The sequence below is a fragment of the Panthera pardus genome, unplaced genomic scaffold, assembly GCF_024362965.1.
Source record: "Panthera pardus isolate Hobbes unplaced genomic scaffold, ASM2436296v1 HiC_scaffold_20, whole genome shotgun sequence".
Classification (NCBI taxonomy): domain Eukaryota; kingdom Metazoa; phylum Chordata; class Mammalia; order Carnivora; family Felidae; genus Panthera; species Panthera pardus.
In genome coordinates, this window is record NW_026526766.1 from 28543503 (window position 1) to 28565821 (window position 22319).

Genomic DNA, 22319 nt, shown 5'->3' on the forward strand with positions numbered 1-22319 from the left:
TCTTTACGCCATTGAGGGTCTCTCCTCTGTTCTAACGAGAAGGACCCTTTCCCAACTATCCTCCAGTTGCTTGTGAAACATGAAAACAAAATATATGGAGATATAATGTTCTAGGCCCCTCAAACTCAAAATTCAGGTACTTTACAACTTTCTTAGGTCTTCTTGTGGCAGGGTTTCCCCTGGTGACACCTGGTGTTTAAGAAAGTCTTTTATAAAGGCATAGGAAAGTGATTCTGAGGTAGAATCAGGATTCAGGAGAATGAGTTCCCAGACTGCCGCGTTGATAGTAATTACAACCAAGTTCATATCCTATCACTGGGTGTTCTTTGCGTTTTGTCTTAGCACACAAAGTTACCCTGACTCGTGTTTGTCCCCTGCATTATTCCGCTCAGGGATGATAAGCCAGGCAGGACAAATGCTCAGTCGGGCTTCTCCCAACACACTACAGGAGGGGCCCTCAGAAGAGCTGCAAGATGTCCCTGAGGGAACACATTTCCACAGCCCAATGAAAAGCCAGAAGCATGCAGGGCTCCTGCAACTCTGACAGAGGAGAAACGTCCTCAGAAATACCCTCAAGGAACTAATTAGCTGAACAACACATGGAGCTTATTTTCTCCCAAGTTTTCAGAAACCCTCTTGAAACAAGAAATGTCTGCCTTCTGATCAGTCATCATTCCTCAAAGGCCCCAAAAGGATAGATGACAAAGAGCCTTCACTGTGTATTCTGATGGCCACAAGGAAAAGAGCAGTGTCACCCGCCTTTGAGATGGACAGCAGATGTGGGCCTTGGCTTCTAGTGAGGCGGCCCATGCTTCTGCCCGGACACTTTAACTAGGACTTGGAAAGTGAATCAACTGTGTTCCCCAAACCAGAATTCTAGACGGATTCCAGAAGAGCCCAGCAGAGGCCAGAAGCCTAGCCTGGTGTAGAAGCAACTTTCGTGCCAGCTGTTGTGAACAGGAGGGCACGGAACCAACTACCCTTTAACACACCACCAGGCTCTTTCTTACATCAGTTCCCAATCTGCAGTTCCCTGGGGCCAGAATCAGGCAGCAAATGAGGCTGCAAGGTTGTGGGGAAACCATAATACAACTCTGTCAAAAAAAGCCTTCCAGAGTCCAACTATGCCTTACGATCAGTGGAGAAAGAGAATCAAGCCAAAAGGTGAAAAAATGGGTTGCCCTAAGCAAGCTGTAAACCTCTAGACTGAGCTCCACCCTCCACCCCACCCAGAGGACTCAGTTGGGCACTGATCATGCAGAGATGGGGTCATCAGTTGTGACCGAGCTAGTCATTTGATCTGCCAACGAAGCTTTTCCTAAATGCAAGTTATCACAGAGGGAAAGGGAACACATCATGGGCTTTAACTCCACATGATGAGGGAGCATAAGTCAAGCTGAGGGGCAAGCACCAAGTAGCATTATCCCTGCCCTCCCCAGGTGGGATATGTGTGACATTCCTCAGGCAATCCTGGCTGCCCAACAACAAAGGAAAGGACAGAAAACAGATGGCTGGACTGGTCAGAGTCTCCATCAGTTTACTAATCTCTTAGTCAATTACAAGAAAAAGGCAATTTTATCAATAGCCTAAATCTCCAGAAACCTATACACTCCCTTTCCTGGAACCCCAACACCACCCTCTCCTCCATAGTGATGTGGGGGAACAAAGGAAGGAAGAAAATAGCAGATAAAATTGAATCTCCGTATAACCTACAGCCCATTGACAGATACTTGAGGCAGGCAGAGTAAAAGTTTCTCCAGGAACTCCCTACTGGTCTCAATGTTAACACTTTGCTAGAGGGAAAAACAACCTTGGCCTGACAATAGCTAGGCCTCCAGTAATCTGTGAGTCTTTAGCATATGAAAATCTCTTTGGAAACTTCCCTTTTGACATAACCTCCCCCAGCCCCAAAGTATATAAAAAGCCACTCTTCACAGCCTTAGTGCAGCTTTCTGCCCACAGGTCCTGTCCTCATGCTTTAATAAAATCACCTTTTTTGCACCAAAGACTTCTTCAAGAATTCTTCCTTAACCGTCAGCTCTGAACCCCACCGTCACCCCAAAACCTCATCACACAGGTTAGGACTCTAGATTACTGGAGTCCAAGTCCTGGCTCTGTCACAGGCTAAGCAAGCCAAGGAAAGTCACTTAGCATCTCTAACCTTTGGTTCATCTGTAAAAATGAAAATTAAGTACATCTACTTGGTAATATATGGGGGAAGCGAGGGCCAATGAATTGATACAGGCTTAGAATAGAGCCTGGCATATATAGGTGAGTAAGCAAGAATTGGTATCATTCCATTCCCATCCCTAATTTTCCTTGGAAATAATACACCCACGCTAAGAACCAGGGTGGGTCCTGGCAAGAACACTGCACCAGAGACACCGGAGTCCAAATTCTGTCTCTCCTTCCGAGTATTTATCAAGGTGCCTCAATTCCCTGATGGATTGTTTCTGCTTCTACATTTTGTAAGGACGAGGGTTAATCCACCAATGCACCTGGTTCACAGTAGCCAAACGGCAGCCATGATGTTATCAAGCAAGCCCCACAGGCATCCACTGAGTAAATGTTAGTTGATGATGGGGGAGGGGCAACCATGACCTCTAAACCAGTTTTGCCTGCAGCTTTTGAGAAGTCAGCCAGTGCAGAACTCTGTCACAGGTAACTGGCAACAAAAGAAAGTGCTCAAAAGTTTGCATTTGAAGAGTCTTAATGGGGATAGTATTACATTTGAAATACCTTCAGATGCACTCCATTTTTATTCAAATTGTTGGCCTTGCAGTCTAAGTAATCCAAGGGTGGGAAGCATCCTGTCAGGGTTTGAGTCCTTGTGAATTGTTCCTTTTTAAAGGCCTAGACACACAAGAATTCTCTTTTTGGAGGTTGGGGAACAAAAATCAACTTGAAAAGTATCTGCTTTCACTAGCACTGTAAACCTCCCTGAAAATTTGAAAAAGCTACATTGCTTTAATTCATATAATAGGGAACTCCTTAAAAGGATAGGCTAAATTTGGCCAGTATTTTAAAAGCCTTAGACATTTGGATTAAATATTAGCATTGTGTTTCAAATTTGCACATGACTTCTAGAATGGATGTGCCATTTCGCAGCCATAAAGTTTGTGATTTATGATGATCAGGGGAAAGCCGCCTTTAGCAACATTTCTGTAGCACAGCCCGAGAGACCAGGATTGGAGCCAACACCCCTCTCAGGGAAGAACTCTCCAGAGCATTTCTTCCTGACATCAACAGGTCAGCAGACAGCAAGCAAAAGAACCAAATGAAAGAGCTCATTTTCAGAACACCCACCTGAAGAGAAAGGAAGACAGATTACTATTTACTCCTTATCACTGCAGTGGAACGTAATAAGACCTGTTATTGATTGATTCTGAGGTAAATGACCAACTGTTCACCCACACAGGGATATCCAAGGGTCACATTGGAAGTTTGTTGAAAGGGCGCCTGAGGGGCTCAGTCGGTTAACTGACTTCGGCTCAGGTCATGATCTCGGGGTCTGTGAGTTCAAGCCCCACATCAAGCTCTGTGCTGACAGCTTGGAGCCTGGAGCCTGCTTGGGATTCTGTGTCTCCCTCTTTCTCTCTCCGCCCCTCTCCCCCCCCACTTCAAAAATAAACATTACAAAAAAAAAAAAAAAAAAAAAAAACTTTGACACAAATGCTTAGAGCAAAAAAAAGAAAAAGAAAAAGAAATTCGTTGAAGAAGAGATGCCAACCGGAACAGCGTTCAAAAGTCACAAACCCCAACCTTCGCTTGTGTTCCTGCCAGTCAAAAGCAGACAAATGGGATTCTCTGTGACTGGCTGTGCTTCTCGTATGGAAAGGAAGTTACAGTTCACTCTCTGGTAATAAGGAGAAGATAATTTAAGAAATATAAAATAAATCTGATAAAGTTTGAAAAATTCAATATCATAAACTCTGCAAATTTGAAAATAAACATGTTAACTGATCTGTAATTCCAAAATTAAAACTGAAGTTCCTTATTATTTTTTTCCATCAAACAACCAAGAGAACCCCATATGTAAAAGCAACTTTTATGGGGCACCTGGGTAGCTCAGTTGGTTGAGCGTCCAACTTTGGCTCAGGTCATGATCTCAGGGTTTGTGGGTTCGAGGCCCGTATCAGGCTCTGTGCTGCCAGCTCAGAGCCTGGAGCCTGCTTTGGGTTCTGTGTCTCCCTCTCTCTGCCCCTCCCCCACTCGTGCTCTGTATCTCTTTCTCTCAAAAATAAAAACATTGAAAAAAAAAATTTTTTTAAGTGCTATTGGGGCACCTGGGTGGCTCACTCGGTTAAGTGTACAACTTTGGCTCAGGTCATGCTCTCACAGTTTGTGGGTTCAAGCCCCACATTGGGCCCTGTGCTGACAGCTCAGAGCCTGGAGCCTGCTTTGAAGTCTGTGTCCCTCTCTCTCTGTTCCTCTCCTGCTTGTGCTCTTCCTCTCTCTCAAAAATAAACATTAAAAAAAAAAAATTTTAAAGCAACTTTTCTGGATACCACATGAGCAGTATAGGAGATTTCCTGTAATCGACCTGATGGTGCAACGTTGCTCTTATAACGTTCCATCCTGAAATACATGCCTGGGAATGTATGAGTGCACATGGGTAACTACTATGGATTGAAAGGCAAAATAGAAAGACATACCAGCTTATAACAAAAATAATAATAATCTTCAGCCTAACAAAGTAATGACGATATTGGTACCTGTTTAATGAACACAATTCATCCTTACACAACGTTCTGAGGTTGAAGAAAAACAGTGGTCTCCATCTTATTAAGTGGGAAAACTGAGGCTCAGAGATATTCCATCAATTGCCCAAATTCTCACAGAAATTGAATAGCACAGCAGGACTCCAAGCCCAACTCCACTGCTCCCCAAAACATGCTCTGAAGTCCTGCATGTTCTGTTAAATCCAGTCCTGATTTTCTTCCCCTCTTCCTCTCTGCCTCAGGGCAAAGGTGCCAAAATCCAGTGGCCAAACCATGAGGCAGGATTTCTTGCCCTAATCCTACACAGCCCATCCAACAGCAGGCTGAACAACACCTCCAACTGGATAGCGCTCCAACATAACAAGTTTAACATTTCCAAAATGTTGGAATCACCTTCTCATCCATCCCCAGCCTCTAAAACCAGCTTCTGCTTTGGAATTCTGTTTTGGGGTTTTGTTTTGCTTTGTTTTTGAATGGCATGGCCCTACTCTCAATTGCTAGAACCTTCTCTTTGAGAACCTCACTGCCCTTTCTCACCCAATCCACACTCAAGACTTCCCTGGGGTCTCTCTCCACTCCCCTCCAATGCTCCAGCTCAGCTCAGTGCTTTCCTCACTCCCCACCCTCAATGGCTTTTCCCAATATTTCAGCTGCCTTCCAAGTCTAGACTTCCAGCCATATCTTCCCCAGATTAATTGCTAATCATGCCACTGACCCACTCAACAACTTGTACTCACTCTCTCCCCTTTGCATACACCCGCAAAATATATTCACCCCTGCCATTGGATGCTCCCAACACACTCAAATTTAACATCCACAAATGCCCCACCATATGTGCTCCTTGCTTTAGTCAAACTAAATGAGCATATTCTCCAGAAATATCTTCCCACCACCCCTTACCTTCCCTCACACAACTGCTCACCTCAAAATGCTCTCTAGCCATCAGGACTTGGGATCATCTTTCCCTGCTCACTGCCAATGCCCATTTCAGTGCCCCACAATCCTTTGCATCTGAAAGGCCTGAGAAAATTGAAACTTAAAAGCTTAAGTTAAGGGAAACTGAAACCTAACCAAGCTTAACCAGCTTGTTCCGCTTCTGTACAATTGCTTGGCGCGCCCATGTATTCCTGATCAATCATTGTTGCCTGGCACATCCATATATTCCTGATCAACCATTGTTACTTGGCACATCTGTGTACTCCTGATCAATCATTGTTGCCTGGCACATCCGTGTATTCCTGATCAATCATTGTGATACCCGTACCCCCGGTTGTGGTCTGACCTAAAGGCAGGAACCAATCGAATACTGTTAAGTGTCCAACTTTAAACACCAACCAATCGCAGCTCTGTAACTGTGAAAAATTCCTGGTTTCCCCGTGACTTGTTTGTACCTGTCTATAAAAGGGGTGTAAAAACCTCTCTCAGGGCCTCTTGGCGTCACCGGCAACGGGGGCGCAGAGGTCCAGGTTCGAACCTGCAATAAATGACCCTTGCCGCTTGGCTTTGACTTACGACTCTGGTGGTCTTTTGTGGGAGGTTTCAGAACTTCGGGCATAACACATCCATCCACATTGTATTTTTGGCATCTCTATGAAAGCATCTTTCAGGAACTCTATTGTGTTTTGTAACTAATTCTATACTTGTCTTACAGCATAAACTCTCTGTTGTTCTCATCCCTCAATCTCTCCTAGAATTCTGCACGTTGTGGGTGTTCAATAACGTTCTGTTGAATTAAACAGAACCAGCGAATTCTTCAGGCAATGATTTGGAAACACGTACAAAGGGAAATCAACTTCATATGCCTTAAGCAAAAGCCTAAACCACTGGAGAACCACTTTCTCCCAAAGGAGTGAAAACAAAGACAAGAGCAATCACTTCAGTTTGAACCATAAATTCATCAGATCCACTTACAGGCTGCTGACTCCTCTCCTTGGGAGAACAGAAGGTGGGTTGCCCCTTGTATGAATGGCATTACCTTCGCTCCAGAGAATGGATGGAGGGGAGGCAGAAGCACAGAGATAAGCCTTCAAGAACAGGTTTTCTAGAAGCACAATGGCTTCTTGAGGTACAATTCTTAATTTGCATCAAAAATAAAATTAGGGGCGCCTGGGTGGCGTAGTCGGTTAAGCGTCCGACTTCAGCCAGGTCACGATCTCGCGGTCCGTGAGTTCGAGCCCCGCATCAGGCTCTGGGCTGATGGCTCGGAGCCTGGAGCCTGTTTCCGATTCTGTGTCTCCCTCTCTCTCTGCCCCTCCCCCGTTCATGCTCTGTCTCTCTCTGTCCCAAAAATAAATAAATAAATAAAAAGTTTAAAAAAAAAAAATAAAAAATAAATAAATAAAATAAAATTAATGGGTAAGGTTTAGAGTCAGATGAGCTTTAACTGACTTCGGAAAAATAAAGTCGGAGCCGCGTGGTATAAAGACTCCCAGCCTGGGCAACAGGTCTATGCATCTCACCCTCAGCCCTCCCCCCGCGCCCCACCCCCCCACCCCCGGCCCTCAGGGCCCTCATCTGTACAAAGAGGGGCTAGACTAGGTGACTTCTGAGTCTTTCAAAACTCTGTGATTCTATGAATGTCTTATCAACTACAATGAAGCTGGCTACCACAGCAACTATCAGTTGAAAGAGAGAGACAGACAAAGAGAGAGAGAGAGCAAGAGAGATATCGCACTCCAGGCTCTACTTTTAAACTGATGTGTCCCTGGTGAGACATGACTGAGCTCTATAAACTGGCTTCTGTGAGGTTCCTGCAAATTTGCAATCATGTTGTTCCTCTGGGTACATGCCCTCCTAAGGGCAAGTCTTCAGCAGTAACAAGTTATTTGCAGGCACGGCCTTTTCATCAAAGCCTATAATGAATGTAATTTGGAGGCCTGGCTTGAGATCTTGTCTTACTGCTGCCTGCCCAACTGACCGTGTCATACTGAGATAACCAAGTTCTTATTTTCCCACAGGGGTTCAGAAGTGTCCAAGTTCCTGGTCCTCCCGTCAACTACCCACACAACCAGGCATCAACCCCTATTCTATAGGTACAACACTGCTTGAAACAAAGACCTGTGTAATGCCCTACCATAGAGGAAGGGTTAAATAGCCCATGATACACTAAATAGCTCATGAAACACTACACAACAGTTACAAAGAAGGAGGTGGATTTATATGTCCTGACATTGAAGGCTTTTCATTATATATGTTAAATGACGGGAGCAAACTACAGAAGAATATATTAAGTGTGATGCCATTTTGTTTGCTATATTACATATAGGCTATATACATATGTAAATACATATCCATATATAAAATTGTATGAGTATAAAGAAGTATCTGGGAAGATAACCAGTAAATTATTAATAGTTGATACCCCAAGAAATGGATATGAGATGGGTTTCACTTTTTCCCTTGTGTTCTTTTGAGTGATATGAAGTTTTGTCAAGGAGTACAACTTATTAGGTAGCTTATAGTAATAACAGCAACATATTTTTTTCAAGTATGTTTCACGCCTGACGCAGAGCCCAGTGTGGGGCATGAACTCACAACCCTGAGATCAAGACCAGAACTGAGATCAAGAGTTGAACGCTCAATGGACTGAGCCACCCAGGCGCCCCACAACAGCAATATTTTTTTAATCTGGTATTTACAACTATCTGGTCTAAAATACACACTCTAGGGGCGCCTGGGTGGTTCAGTCAGTTAAGCGTCCGACTTTGTCTCAGGTCATGATCTCGCAGTTTGTGAGTTCGAGCCCCGCCTCGGGCTCTGTGCTGACAGCTCAGAGCCTGGAGCCTGCTTCCGATTCTGTGTCCCTGCTCATACTCTGTGTCTGTCTCTCAATGATAAATGAATGTTAAAAAAAATTTTTTTTAATATACACTCTTATCTAGCACCCTTTTGTCCAGGTCCCTCTAAGGCTGAGGCTATTTTAAAGGTGAGAAAGATACACATCAGAGCACATCTTGGGTTTCTGAGTCTTTTGAGGATTTTGAAAGGTACTGACATGTTTTTTAAATAATACAAGAAATGCCAAGCACCCTTTTTCACAAAGCTCCCTGGTCCTCAAAGGCAAGAAAGGTGGTGAGGGCACCTATACCTGTAAATTAAATCTGAACGAAGATGTTAACTGAGTATTTCCTAAAACAAAGGCTCCTTTGAAACATATTATGAAAAGTGGCTGTAGGTGAAATAGTAATGGAACCACCACCTTCCTAACATACTTGTTCCAATCCCAGCAAGGCCCGTCTCTGCTTATCATCTGAATAAACGTGATCGACATCCCCCCCCTTTTTTTAAGAATTAGCTCCGCCAACCCACTGTATGGGACCAAAGCCAGACAGCTCACTAGAAAAGGAATCCAGGTCGTCCACATTATATTTTTTCAGATCAGCTATGAGCATCATACACATTTTTACAGTATTCCTAAGTGTAGGAAACATTAGGAAGCAGTGTGGGCAGAGGACCAATCTAAATATAAAGTACCTGTGCACACCAGAGTAAACCGAAGGGTATCTGTGTTACTTACAAAAGCCTCATAAAAAGGCGCCCTTTGAATCCCATGTCCCATGATTCCTCTGCTACACACACAACATGATGTGCAGATTCTCAGCATCTGCACCACCTACCACAGAGCTTCTTAGAAATGCAGACTCTCAGACAACCCAGACCTATAGCAGCCCTTTGCTCGCAATCATTGCTACTCTTGGGAGCTCTGGGCATGCAGGCTTCCTCCCAGCCTACCTTGGGTTTCCTTTCTTCCTAACGGGACTTGTTTAGGGTCAAGGAGGTACTACTAAATCAGAAACCTGAGCTTGGGACCCCAATTCCAGAGGAAGTGAAGGAGGTCAAAGAAGACAAAGGGAAAGGAGGCACCTGCGCCAGCACTCTCCTGTAGGAGGCCCGGTTGCGTATGGTGGGCAGGCCAGGTGCTCGGCTTGGCTAGCCAGTTTCACCAGGGAGAGGCGGAGAGTGGGTGCAAAGCAGGTTGCTCAGCCCAGAGGAGAGGGCTGCAGAATGGAGACGGCTGTGGACTGTGAGCCAGGTCCAACCCCCCCTTGGGGCACCCCCAAGCTCAAGGGAGGGGAGCCAGGGCATAAGTGCAGTTGGACAGGCTTTGGGAGAAAGAGGCTACCAGGAAAAGGGAAAGAGAGAGACAGACTCCCATCTGTCAGACAGACAGGCAGGCTGGCATTAGGAGGAAGGGGACCACACATCCCCAGCGGAACAGACAGGACGCTGCTGCCCGATGGCCAGAGGCCTGACTCACAGGTGCGCAATGCCCGCTTTGCGCACGGCGGTGGAGATGGCTTTGACCGCAGTACAGAGCGAGTTGAGCAGCTGGGTCATCTCGCCTGTGCCGCGGGCCTTCCTGCCCTCTTCCATGACGAAGCGGGTCAGGGTGACGATATCCGTGTCGAAGGCCGCCCGGTCCGTCATGCTGAGGCCGGGCTGTGGCGGGCTGGGCAGCAGGTGCAGGCAGCAGGTGCGTACGGCTGGACGCCGTGAGAGGACTGAGCAACCGCGCAGCGCGTCGGCACCACTCGGAGCGTAACTGGCCAAGGCCAGGTTCAGGCGGTGTGTCCTAGGGGAGCCTATAGACACAGATTGCCGCCTCCCGCCCCCGGGAACACCTCCGCGCCCAGGCCTCCGCCCTGCTCAGATTGCGGCTCCGCCCACGCCGACCCGCGGCTGACGTCCGGGATTCCGGCCGCAGGCTCTGCCTCCAGGCGCCGCCACCTGTCCTTCCTCCGCCGTCGCCTCACCACGCTTGCGCGCCGCCTGCCCAAGGCCTCCGACTTTGCGGAGCGGTGCTCAGGCCCACCTGCATGATCTCCGCGAGTCCCCGCAACGACCCTGCCACGAGGTGCAGCCCTGAACACCCCTCCCCTCGTTATAAAACGGAAGTTCGGCAGGTTACGTTAGTGCTCCCTGCGGCGGGCTGGTGGGTGCGCGCTCTAGGCCACTTGCGGGTGTCTGCGCTCGCGCTCCTACCGGCTGCCGCTCGCCCCCCCACTTGCCCCCTGGTCGCCAACCTGTCCCCTGCCCTCTACCAACCTGCTGGGCCTGTGATCTGGCTCTTCTCACCAACCTCCAGAGAAGTGGCTTCCCTGTGCCTCACTTGTCTGATGGCCCTGGCTGGTTCCTTCATTCGGGCTTTGAGGAGTCCTATAATCCCAGAGCTATTGGCAGACCAGTTTTCAGTGTCTGCGTGTGGCAGAAAAAAACAGTCGCCGACACAGGGAAATGCCTCCTGAATGCCCCACTGAGGCCAGAGACTCAGTAGACCACATCCTGATCTCTTTGTAGCCACGAGCTTTTGTCTTCAGGCAGTTCATACACTGATTCGTGGAACAACATTTATTGAACACCTATTATGTGCCAGGCACTGTCCTGTGCTGCACTGGGGACAGAGCCTGAACAAAACAGACAAGACTCCTGCCTTTTTTTGACCTTACATTTTAATAGCGACGATTAAACATAAACAATAGATGGGTATGTTAGATGAGCCATAGGAGCTGTAGAGAAAAATGAAATAGGAAACCAAGACAGGGAATGTTGAAGGTGAAGGTTAGACAGAGTAGCGAAGGAAGCCTTCACTGAGAAAAAAGGCTGGGAAGTGAAATACTTAAATATAATATCTGAAACGTAGCGACTACTTCTTTGGCCTAGAAACCAGCGCCATTCAAGGGTTTGTGGGGTTCTGTGTCAGAAACTTAGCCCCCGGGACATCTCACGTTAGCTAGGACCCCAGAAGTCAGCTGGTCCAATCCAGTGCCTCTGATGTTTAATCCTTTGGAAACTGGCCGTGGTGAGTGCTCGAGAACTCTGGATTGGGGTAGTCAGGCCTGCTGGATTCCCAGCTCCAGCCTCACCAGCCCAGAGACCTAGGCCAGTTACCCAATCTCTTTAATTCCAGTATATTCGCCTGGTAAGCGAGATGACCATTTTAGCTGGCAGGGGTGTCACGAGCCTGACGTGAGATGCTGTTGGCAGAGTGCTCAGCTCCAAGCCAGACACAGAGGATACGCTAAATACACGCCAGAGACCTCTCTGTCTAGCTCGGTTGCTGACCCCTGTCGTTGAAGGATTTTTTACTGCAATACCCAGTGTTCGTTGTCTCGCTACTTGGAAGAATGACGAGGTGGGCACCAAATGGGCAGCAGGCACAAGTTTATTAGAGTATAAGATCAGAAAGGAAGAATAGTATGAAAGCTCTCTTTACAGAGAGAGGGCATTCGAAAGTGAATGCTTGAGGACTGTAGGCAAGGGTCCTGTTTTATAAGGTCCTGGTCACACCGCCCCATCCCTTCCCCGTTATTCCTTCTCAGGTCCTACCCTTACTGACCGGGTAGCTCTCCGTGCTGGGTTGTCCATTCCTGATTGGCTCGTTTCCATCGTGTTGGGCGGGGGGGGGGGGGGGGGGGGGGGGGGGGGCATCTGTGGCTGTCCATTCCCGATTGGCTCATTCTCACCGTGAGGACCGTTCCTTGTGGGTCATACGTTTTAAGGTCTACTTGTTTTCAGTTAGGTCTTTCAATTCCTGAGGGAACCTGAGGGGGAGTAGGTGGTGTCTGTTACATTCTTAAGGGGAACCTGACGCCCGAGGGGGTTTGCTGTGGTCAGACCCTCCCAGCATTGTTCCAAACTATGTGTTTTTCCCCACCCAGGGACCTCAGGTCTGTCCTTTCCCTCTCTGCCTACTGAATCGTATCTTTTCCTATCAGACTGTCACCACAGTGACGGGAAGCCCACCGTGGACAAGGCAAACCATCCCCCTTAGACATAGGCCAGTTTGCATGGCGATCGAGTACGCACTCCGGAGCCAGACCGCCTGGGTTACCGTCCTGGCCTTGCCCGTCGCCGGTGGCATAAGCCTGTGCAAGTTACTAACCTCGCTGAGGAGCATTTCACTCATCTGTAAATGGGGGGTAATGATGCTGGCCACCGCATAGGATTATACAAGCGACACCGGTGAAGTGCTGCAGAACCGTGCCCAGGCTGCCGTGAGTGCATGCCGTGTAGGTGTTTCCTTCTTTGTATGGATAGTGTCAGCTGCTGTTGTCATCTGAATAGAAGAAAGAAATTTCCCTTGCCGTCACAAAGGGGCAGAAGGGACATAGAGATGATAGCCTCAGCCTGTATTTACCTATTGTGCAATGGTGTCCCCTCTGTCATGTTGGCTGACTGTGACCAGCTCTTTTCTGGGTCAGGATGCATAAACCTGCCACCTGCGTGTTAGCCAGAGGAAGGAAGGTGCAGGACCAGCGGCAGGTGGGCTCCTCTACACACAGGGCCTCTCCCTCCCTGTTCCACCCACCCCTGTGGCAGAGCTGCTCCCAGCAGGACCCCAGCTTTCTCCTGCTGCTTCATCACAAAACACACTCAGCTTCACACAGTAGTAGCGCAGATTGGAGTGACGTGTGCCATATTGGGACTCTTGTAACGGCTAGGAGTCCTGCGAAGAAACCGCTCACTGTTTCCTCACCTGCCTCCAACCCCAGGAGATCAGCTCTGGTTTGTGTCAGTGGCAGGAAATGGACAAGTTACAGTCTAGATGGTAACTCACGACCCCCACCCCCACCCCTGAACCCAGGGAACTTCTGCTTGCTTCTTCCGGCCCCCAGGGCAGTTAGTGTGACAGGGAACAAAATATCAGCTGGTTGCCTGGGAAGGGATTGTGGCAGCATGGTCCCCATGTGAGTCCCCAGCTCTTGTGGCCTCATGGAGGTAATGGCAGTAGGACCAGTAATCTCTGAAGCAACAGAAACTGAACAGCCAAACTGCAGAGCTAACATCTATTGAGCACTTGCTAAGTGCCCAGCACTCACTGAGGGCTTCCCAAGTTTAGTCATCCCAGTGCCCCTAGGGAGTGGTTTCAGCTCATACTCCTATCCTTACAGATGAGAGAACTGAGGCTTTTCAAGGTCAAGGAACCTGTCCGAGGCTTGTGGCCAGCTGGGAAGTGGCAGAGCCAAGATGTACACCCTGATCTATCTGACTGCAAACCCCACATTCCCAGTGGTCTGCTGGTTCCCTGCTAAGTGACATTCACCTCCATGGTGAGGCTTTGAGCCTGCCAGCTACAGCTTCAAAAGTCTGCTCTACAGATTGTCCACCTCTCAGCTCTAGAGCTACTTTTGAGGCCTGTGCTCATTAATTATTTTACTCAACAAATAATTATGAGCACCTGCCGTGTGCCAAAACCATACCACATGCTTTAGGTACAGTGGTGAAGAGGACAGACATATCTCTTTTCATGTCAGGTTTGCATTCTCTATGAGAGATAGTCAGGAGACAGAATCACATAAGAAGCAAAGATGCAAAACCATCTCAGTAAGCAAAGAGTCCTAGGAAGGACACAAAACAGGGCAATGAGGTAGGGACTGAACAAAACAGGGAAAGGAGTGAATAAAGAGCTCATAGAAGAACAGCCAAAGAGAGCAGCTGGTGCACAGGTCCTGAAGTAGCAATTGGCTGGTGTAGCAAAACCATCTCAGGAAGCAAAGAGTCCTAGGAAGGACACAAAACAGGGCAATGAGGTAGGAACTAGTTAAGGGAATATTTCTTACGAAATAACCTTTGGTTCAAGACTGAACAAAACAGGGAAAGGAGTGAATAAAGAGCTCATAGAAGAACAGCCAAAGAGAGCAGCTGGTGCAAAGGTCCTGAGGTAGCAATGGGCTGGTGTATTCAGCGAACAGCAAAAAGAAGGCCAGTGCAGCTAGAAGAGTAAGTGAGGGGAAGATACAGTAGAGATAAGGTGGGAAAGTGAAAGCAAGAACAAGATTAGGAAAGACCTCCACGTCATTGAAAAGACACTTGTGTTCTACAAATAGTATGGCAAGTGGCTTCTGGGTAGCCCAGTCGGTTAAGCATCTGACTCTTGATTTCAGCTTAGGTCGTGACCTCGCAGTTGTGAGATCGAGCTCCATGTCAGGCTCTGTGCTGGGAGCCTGCTTGAAGTTTCTCTTCCTGCCTCTCCCCTGCTCAGGTTCTCTCTCTCTCTCTCTCTCTCTCTCTCTCTCTCTCTCTCTCTCTCCATCTCTCTCAAAGGAATAAAAAAGAGTATAAATAGTATGGTGAAAAGCCACTGGAGGATTTTCAGCTGGAGAGCGATATGACCTGATCTGAATGTGTGGGAATGAACTGTAGAGGGTCAAAGGGAAGACCCAGCAGAAGGGTTTGATCCAGCCCCTACTTGATTGCCTGTAAATATGTGAAGAATGCGGTCATAATCTTCCCAAATCTCTCCTTCTCTACCAAATATTTTCACTTCCTTCACCTGTTTCTCCTGTGGCAAGGTTTTGAAGTTCTCCCTATCCTACTTTGGACCCACTGACTTCTTGAAACTCCTTCCCAAACCATGTTCTAGTTCTGTGGTTCCTCCTCTTCTCCAAATCTGCTCCACCCCATACCCCAGTGGTCCATTCTCCTATGTAAAGCAATTAGCCCTATTTCCTCACCCCTCCTGAGAATATTAGCAACAGGCTGGTTACCGCAGCACCAGGGTGGGCAGAGGGGAGAAGCTGAGCCACGGTGCGGTTGCAGTAAGGAGCCCAGCGGGCCCTGCCTAGAGCTCTAAGCTGGGATGACCCTTCAGAGTTGTCCTGGGTTGGGGGCAAGAGGGCCAGCAATTACATCCCCAGGTCAACCCATCATTAGCTATAGGCTGCCCTGGAAAGGGGCATGACACAGGATAGGTAGCTCTCTTCTGCCAAGGCAACAGTGCCAGGGGCTGGAGAACAAGTTTTTTGTCCTCAGTGAAGAACCGGGTGGCATATCCCAGCATCCACTAGAATAAGCAAAGAAGACCAGGACTGGAGGCAGGGGCTGTCCCTGCATTGCTCAGCTTCCCTCTCCTCTGTGTGTTACCACTTTCAGACATCCCTCCCCTTACAGTAGCGCGTATGACCTCAGGCATTTCCAGACCCAAGTTCTATCAGCTGAGCTCTTCCCCCTTGTTCTAGCAAAAATTGGTGTTGAACTCTTACTGGCCCAGATAGGTGACCATTCCTCAGCTGATGATTGTTGTTAGAGCGAGAACCCTGGATCTGCTCTGATTTATAAAAGATGTTACAAATGTTAGTAACTACCTGTTACATAGATTCAGTGAAATCGTGAGTAAAAGCACAGGGCCTGGAAATTAGGAAATCCTCAATCTACATCTGCTGCCGCTGCTGTTAGAATTTAAATAGGCATCAAGGGTTGGTAGCCAGGATGGAGCATTCTAGGGCCAGGGGAACATGAAATAGCCTGAGAAAGCTGAAGATGAATCTGAAGGACAGTGAGCAAGCCAGATTGACATGGTGGAGCGTGTCAATGAGAGACCAATGGCCAGCAAGACTGGAGCGTAGTTTGCCTGAGGGTTTGAACAAGAGGGTAAGGAGTTGGAATGTTGTCCTGTAGACCACTGCCACTGTGGGTGGCAGTGACTGCTCTGCAAAGTCGGTTGTCCACCCATAACAAATACAGAATCTGAGCACAAAAAGCCATAGCAATTTGACAGAATAAATTTATGTCTATTGAATCTGATAATAAATATTTGGGATGTATATTTTACATCTTTTTTATTTCATTTTTCTGGAAATTAACTTTTAGGGTATTTTATGAAAACAATGACCCATGATGGACTGGAAATGTTTTTTAAAACTGGTCCTTCACCCCAGATAGTTTGAGAAGCAACACTGAGGCCGGCAGAGGGCCATCAGAGTTACTCAATGATGAGTAACATGTGCAGGATACTACTTTTCCTAGTCGTAACACGTAGGGTAGATTGAAGTGGAGAGAAAATGGAGCAAGAAACAACAAGCAGGAGGCTCCTGTGACCATCTGGGTTAGAGTCTGTACCAGCCAGTGGCAGCAGAGACCTTGGGGAGGAAGGAATCAGGGCGGGGACTCCTTCTCTACCAGGGTCTTGACTTCATGGAGCCTTTATGTGCAAGGAGAATTATAATCTTCGTAGGTACTGACCTACCTAGAGGCCCCCACAGTCCAGACACCATGTGGAGTAAAACCTGGGACTCCGAGCAGGATCTTTGGACAAGATGACATTGCTACCTGTCTGATCACACAGACCCGCAACCTCAGTGGAGTCTTGACCCTGCTGTATTCCTGGGCCCCACACCCAATCAGGCCACATTTGTTCTGCTTCTGAAACAGCTCTCCCATCCCCCTACTTCTCTCTAGTCTCCTTTCTGTCATCGTCCATCTCTGCCCTTAATGCTTTATCTCCCCTGAAGGCGCTCAAATCTTGTCACTCCCTCACTCCAGAATCTCTCATGGCCCCCCCACTGTCTGGGAAAAACAAACCCAGCTCTTGAGCAGGACGTGTAAGACCACCACTGCATGTCACCAAACCCCACAATTCCTTCCAGTGAACTGCCTCTTCTCCCTCTCCCAGTGTTCCAGCTGCTGCAGAACAGCTTCCTGCCCTTTTCCCCTTCCTCCCACATCTCACTCTGCAGCAATGAATTTGTACCTACTATATTGAACTAACTCCAAGGCCACTCCCCGAACCAAAGGATACATAGGGAAATTTGACCATTTCATGGTCTGCCGGGTTGCTCACCTGAGACCTGGCTTCTGTGTGACGGCTTCATCACTTTAGCTAATGAGAAGAAAGGTCACAAAGGAGGCATAAGGAAGCTGCCTTGGCTGGGTTTCTTGCTGGTGTCCTAGCTGCCTGTCATCTAGTTTAATCCCTTCTTGAAAAGGAGGGGATCAGGGCAGAGCCTCCTTTTTTTACCAGGATTTTGGCTACGTAAGAGTTTCAACGTGTAAGGAGAATTATGATGAATTGGGTACGTAGGTGCTGATCTACTCAGGAGGTTCCCACAACATAATGAGGTGTTTGACCCAATTTATAGCAGAAGTTTAGACAGGTTTACTGTGGTGTCTAATACCATGGAGTAGTAAGTAGCAGAGTGGGGATTCGAACCCAAACACTATACATGTTGCTTCTTTATCATCAGATGAGACCGAGAAAGGAAACACCCAGATTCCAGGACCAGCTCTGCCAGAAACCAGCTCCCCTTAGGAATGTCACTTAGTATCTTTTATCAGAGTGGGGATTTGAGCCCAAGCACTAAGCATATTGCTTCTTTATCATCAGATGAGACTGAGAAAGTGAACACCTGGATTCCAGGAACGGCTCTTCTAGAAACCAACTCACTTTAGGAATGTCACTTAATTTCTTTGAAAAATAAGGAGGTAGAACTACATGTTTTTTGCAAGATTCCTTCCTTACATTCTTTGACCCTGTGTAATAATAATAGCTGCTATTTGTTGAGTGTGTTTTACACACCTAGCATCATGCTAAGTGTGCTTTCAAACCAATTATCTCATTTGACCCCACAAGGCCTTGTGACTAAGTGCAACTGTGATTGCCCTTTGACAAAGGAGGAGATTGTGGTTTGGAGAAAAGTCGCTCTCCCAAGGTCACGCAGTTAATAAGCAGGGGAACCAGGTTCTAACTCAGACGGGCTGACTCCAGAGCCCATGCCCAGCCTGTCTGGCTCCCAGACTTTCCAAATCCAGGTCTCATGTAAGGCTTGGCTCTCTCCAGCCTCAAGGCTGGACCACCCACTGCCTCCTCACTGAAACCATCCACCCACCTCCACCAGCTCTAGTCCTTGGTAATTTCCTTCCACCAGACAGGTCTCCAGAGGCCCAGCCCCTGTGCTGGGTCAGCTACCCTCTTGTGGTCCCTCCTGCTGCCTGGATCTCCTCCATTATTTTCTTCCTACTCTGCTCTTTCCCTTCTGCCCTCCACACTGGTCTATAAGCTCCAAGGACAGCAGGAACTGCCTTTGCTTCTCCAGGGCATGGAACAACACACTGTACTGTGAAAGAAAATGTGTTCACTTAAGAGCAGGACTTGCTGAGGAGATAGCAAAACTGAATGCTGCTTCCCCTCAACTGGTTCTCACCGGCTGATGTGACCCTAGACCCTAGGCCCATAATGGCAGTCACTGAAGACTCCTTTGTGACCAAAGAACAATAGGACTTTTTTCTAAACCATCCTATCCAGGGTACTATTGTCAATCCTTAATTAGCATAGCCACCTTGAAACTGGTTTTTCCTTTCTTTGTTTTTTTTTTTAAAGGAGAGGATGATTCTTTTTTTTTTAAATTTTTTTTTAAATGTTTTTATGTATTTTTGAAGGAGAGAGAGACAGAGCATCAGCGGGAGAGGAGCAGAAAGAGAGGGAGACATAGAATTTGAAGGAGGCTGCAGGCTCTAAGCTGTCAGCACAGAGCCCAACGCCGGGCTCGAACTCACGAACTGTGAGATCATGAACTGAGCCAAAGTCAGACGCTTAACTGACTGAGCCACCAGGTGCCCCTGATTCTTTTTTTTTTTTTTTTAAAGATTATTTATTTATTTTGAGAGAGAGAGAGAGAGAATGAGTAGGGGAAGGGCAGAGAGAGAGGGTGACAAAGAATCCCAAGCAGGCTCTGGCACAGACCCGGGTGCGGGGCTCAATCTCACAAACCGTGGGATCATTACCTGACCTGAAACTGAGAGTTGGACACTTAACTGACTGAGCCACCCAGGTGCCCCTGTTTTTCCTAATTCTTTTTTTTTTTAATTTTTTTTAACGTTTTTTATTTATTTTTGAGACAGAGAGAGACAGAGCGTGAATGGGGGAGGGGCAGAGAGAGAGGGAGACACAGAATCGGAAGCAGGCTCCAGGCTCTGAGCCATCAGCCCAGAGCCCGACACGGGGCTCGAACCCACAGACCACGAGATCATGACCTGAGCTGAAGTCGGATGCTTAACCAACTGAGCCACCCAGGCGCCCCTGTTTTTCCTAATTCTTAAAACACAAACCCCAAGTTTCCTCCTCCCAGAAACCATGTCAGTGAATTTCTTCACTGGTGTGTTCCCTTGCCTGGCAAGTAAAAAACCCAGCATTATTATGACTTATGGTTATGATTAATCATTCTATTTATGAATGGCTCTGATAACTGCTTTAGTCTTTGGCAACGTGTAGTAGGTTCAGCAAAGTTTTGTTGAGCATCATAAACACAAACAACCACTGCCTTGGGTGAGGGCTAATATCTCCATGGATGCCTGAAGAACCAGGGGGGAGGCAGAATCTCTTCTCCCCAAGACAACTGGGGAAACATTCACAGAGGGAGTGAACTCAGGCTTGCTCGTCATCTTTTATTTTTTCCTAATCCAGTTCTTTGTTCCAGCCTTCCTTTTCCATCATAGATCCCAGAAGGCATCAATTCAGCATCCTTCTTGGCAATATTCTCAACGCCTTACCCTCCTGTCTTCCATCACCTCCCCCTAGATACGCTCAACCATCTGCTCTCCCCACTGGGCACCGCTGGAGGTCACACCAACTGGATACCTGGAGTTCACCATAAATTCATAAGGCGACACTTTTCTCTCAACACTGTTGGACATGTCTCCACCCAGTTCACTCACCTATTCTAAAACTTCCAGCCACTCACCTCGTCCTTCACTGATTTACTAAAAGCCTCAGCTAGAAATCTAACTATATCTGCCCCAACCAATTCTTTAACTTCTCCTGCCTCAGCTAGAAATCTAACTACATCTTCTGCAACCAGTTCTCCTTCCCTCTTGTAAAGCCAGTTCTACATCTGAGTTTTGGAGCTGATCCACTGACCTTCTCAGTAAACTCTGCCCCACCTCCCCTTTCTCCTTCTTGCATATTCACCTACCTCCTCTCAAATGGATCCATCTCATTATCAGTTAAATATGTTCAAATCCTTCACATCTTAAAAGCAAACCAAAATCCTTCTCTCCCTCCCTCCCTCTCTCTCTCTCTCTCTCTCTCTCTTTTTCTTTAGTAATCTCTACATCCAGCATGGAGCTCAAACTCACAACCCAAGATCAAGAGTCCTATGTTTTATGGACTGAACCAGCCAGGCACCCTTCACAATCCTTCTCTTAACCCCCTTACTCCTCTCCAGCTACAGTTGCACGGTCAAATCTCTTGAGAAAATGGAAAAAGGTTACTTTCACTTCTATTCACCCATTGAAAGAACTCTTGCCAGGGTCATGTCACTGATGACTTTCATGTTACTAAACTTAACAGATAATTTTCAGTTCTCCTCTTGACTTCTTAGGAACACATACCCGACATACACCCTTTTTCTTGCAACTCTCAGAGTTTGTCACACCCTCCCCTGCTTTTCCTGTTACCTCTCGAGTTCTTCATGGACCCTCTCAGTGGGTGGTCTCCCAAGGCTAGCTCATGATCTTAATTACCATCTGTTTTCTTATGGCTTCTAAATCCAGTCTCCATCTTACATCTCCCCTTAGAGCTCCAGATCCATATATCCAATTTCTCCCCTGTTTTGCTAAGCCTATATCTTAAAGCTGTGTTAAGATCACAACAAAATTGACAGGAAGGTATAGAAATTTCCCATATACCCTATTCCCCACACATGCATAGCCTATCCCATTACAGCATCACTCACCAGAACAGTACATTTGTTACCAAGGATGTACCTACATATACACATCATAATCACTCAAAGTCCTTAGTTTACCTTAGGGTTCATTTTTGGTATTGTACATCTCATGGTTTGGACAAATGAATAATGACATATATCCATCATTACAGTATCACATAGAGAATTATCACTGCCCTAAAAATCCTCTGTGTTCTGCCTATTCATCCCTCCCCCCAACAATTGATCCCTGATAACAACCAATCTCTTTTACTGTCTCCACAGTTTTGCCTTTTCCAGAATGCCATATAATTAGAGTCATATGTATGTAGCCATATCAGATTGGCTTCTTTACTTAGTAATATTCATCTAAGCTTCCTCCATTTCTTTTCATGGCTTGATAGCTCTTTTCTTTTTAATGCCAAATAATATTGCATTGTCAGGAAGTAGCACGGTTTATTTATCCATTCACCTACTAAAGGACATGTTGATTGCTTCCAAGTTTTGGCAATTATGAATAAAGTTGCCATAAATGTCCTTATGCAGATTTTTGGGTGGACCTAAGTTTTCAACTCCTTTGAATAAATACCAAGGAGTGTAAATGCTAAATTACAGGGTACGAGTATGTATAGTTTTGTGAGAAATCACCAAACTGTCCTCCAAAGTGGCTGTGCCATTTTACATTCCCATTAGCTACACATGAGAGTTCCTATGGTTTCACATCTTGTCAGCATTTGGTGTCATCAGCTCCAACTGCTTCTTGACTTCCCTACCTAGATGCCTACCTGGATCAAACCCAAGACTGTACTCATGGTCTTCCCACCCCCTCCACACCAAACCAGATCTTCAGCCCATCTCTTGGATGATGACATGACCAACAAACAGAAACCTAAGTTTCTTCTTTGATACCCTCCTCCCTCATTCTCTGTATTCAATCCACCCCCAATTTTCTTATTCATTTTATCTTCATCATGCCTTTTGGATTGGTCCAGTTCTCTTCAGCTCCTCTGGTGCCAGTCCAGCCCAAGCTGCCATCTTTCATCCAGGCTATGGCAAAAACCCCTAACTGGTCTTCTTCTATCTACCCTATTCCCTGTGTGGCATCCAAAGTGATGTTTCCAAAACCTTGAAGTGATCACAAAACTGCCTTGTACCTAGTGGGAGCTTAGTAAATCTT

General features: G+C 46.9%; 1 protein-coding gene and 1 long non-coding RNA gene across 10 annotated transcripts in view; one reads left to right on the forward strand and one right to left on the reverse strand.

Annotated features, from left to right (window-relative positions):
* FBP1 (fructose-bisphosphatase 1) overlaps positions 1-10285 on the reverse strand; it is a 28030-nt gene extending 17745 nt beyond the window's left edge. The window contains 1 exon segment of the mRNA XM_019423458.2: positions 9979-10285. Coding sequence (XP_019279003.1) covers positions 9979-10148 — 170 coding nt within the window. The 5' untranslated portion in view covers positions 10149-10285.
* A 175-nt stretch (positions 10286-10460) lies between these two features.
* LOC109251667 (uncharacterized) overlaps positions 10461-22319 on the forward strand; it is a 39923-nt gene continuing 28064 nt past the window's right edge. For all 9 annotated transcript variants that reach the window (XR_008424181.1, XR_002073620.2, XR_008424183.1 and 6 more), the window contains exons 1-2: positions 10461-10575; positions 12437-12730. This is a non-coding gene — a long non-coding RNA (uncharacterized LOC109251667). The remainder of the gene's footprint in view (positions 10576-12436; positions 12731-22319) is intronic.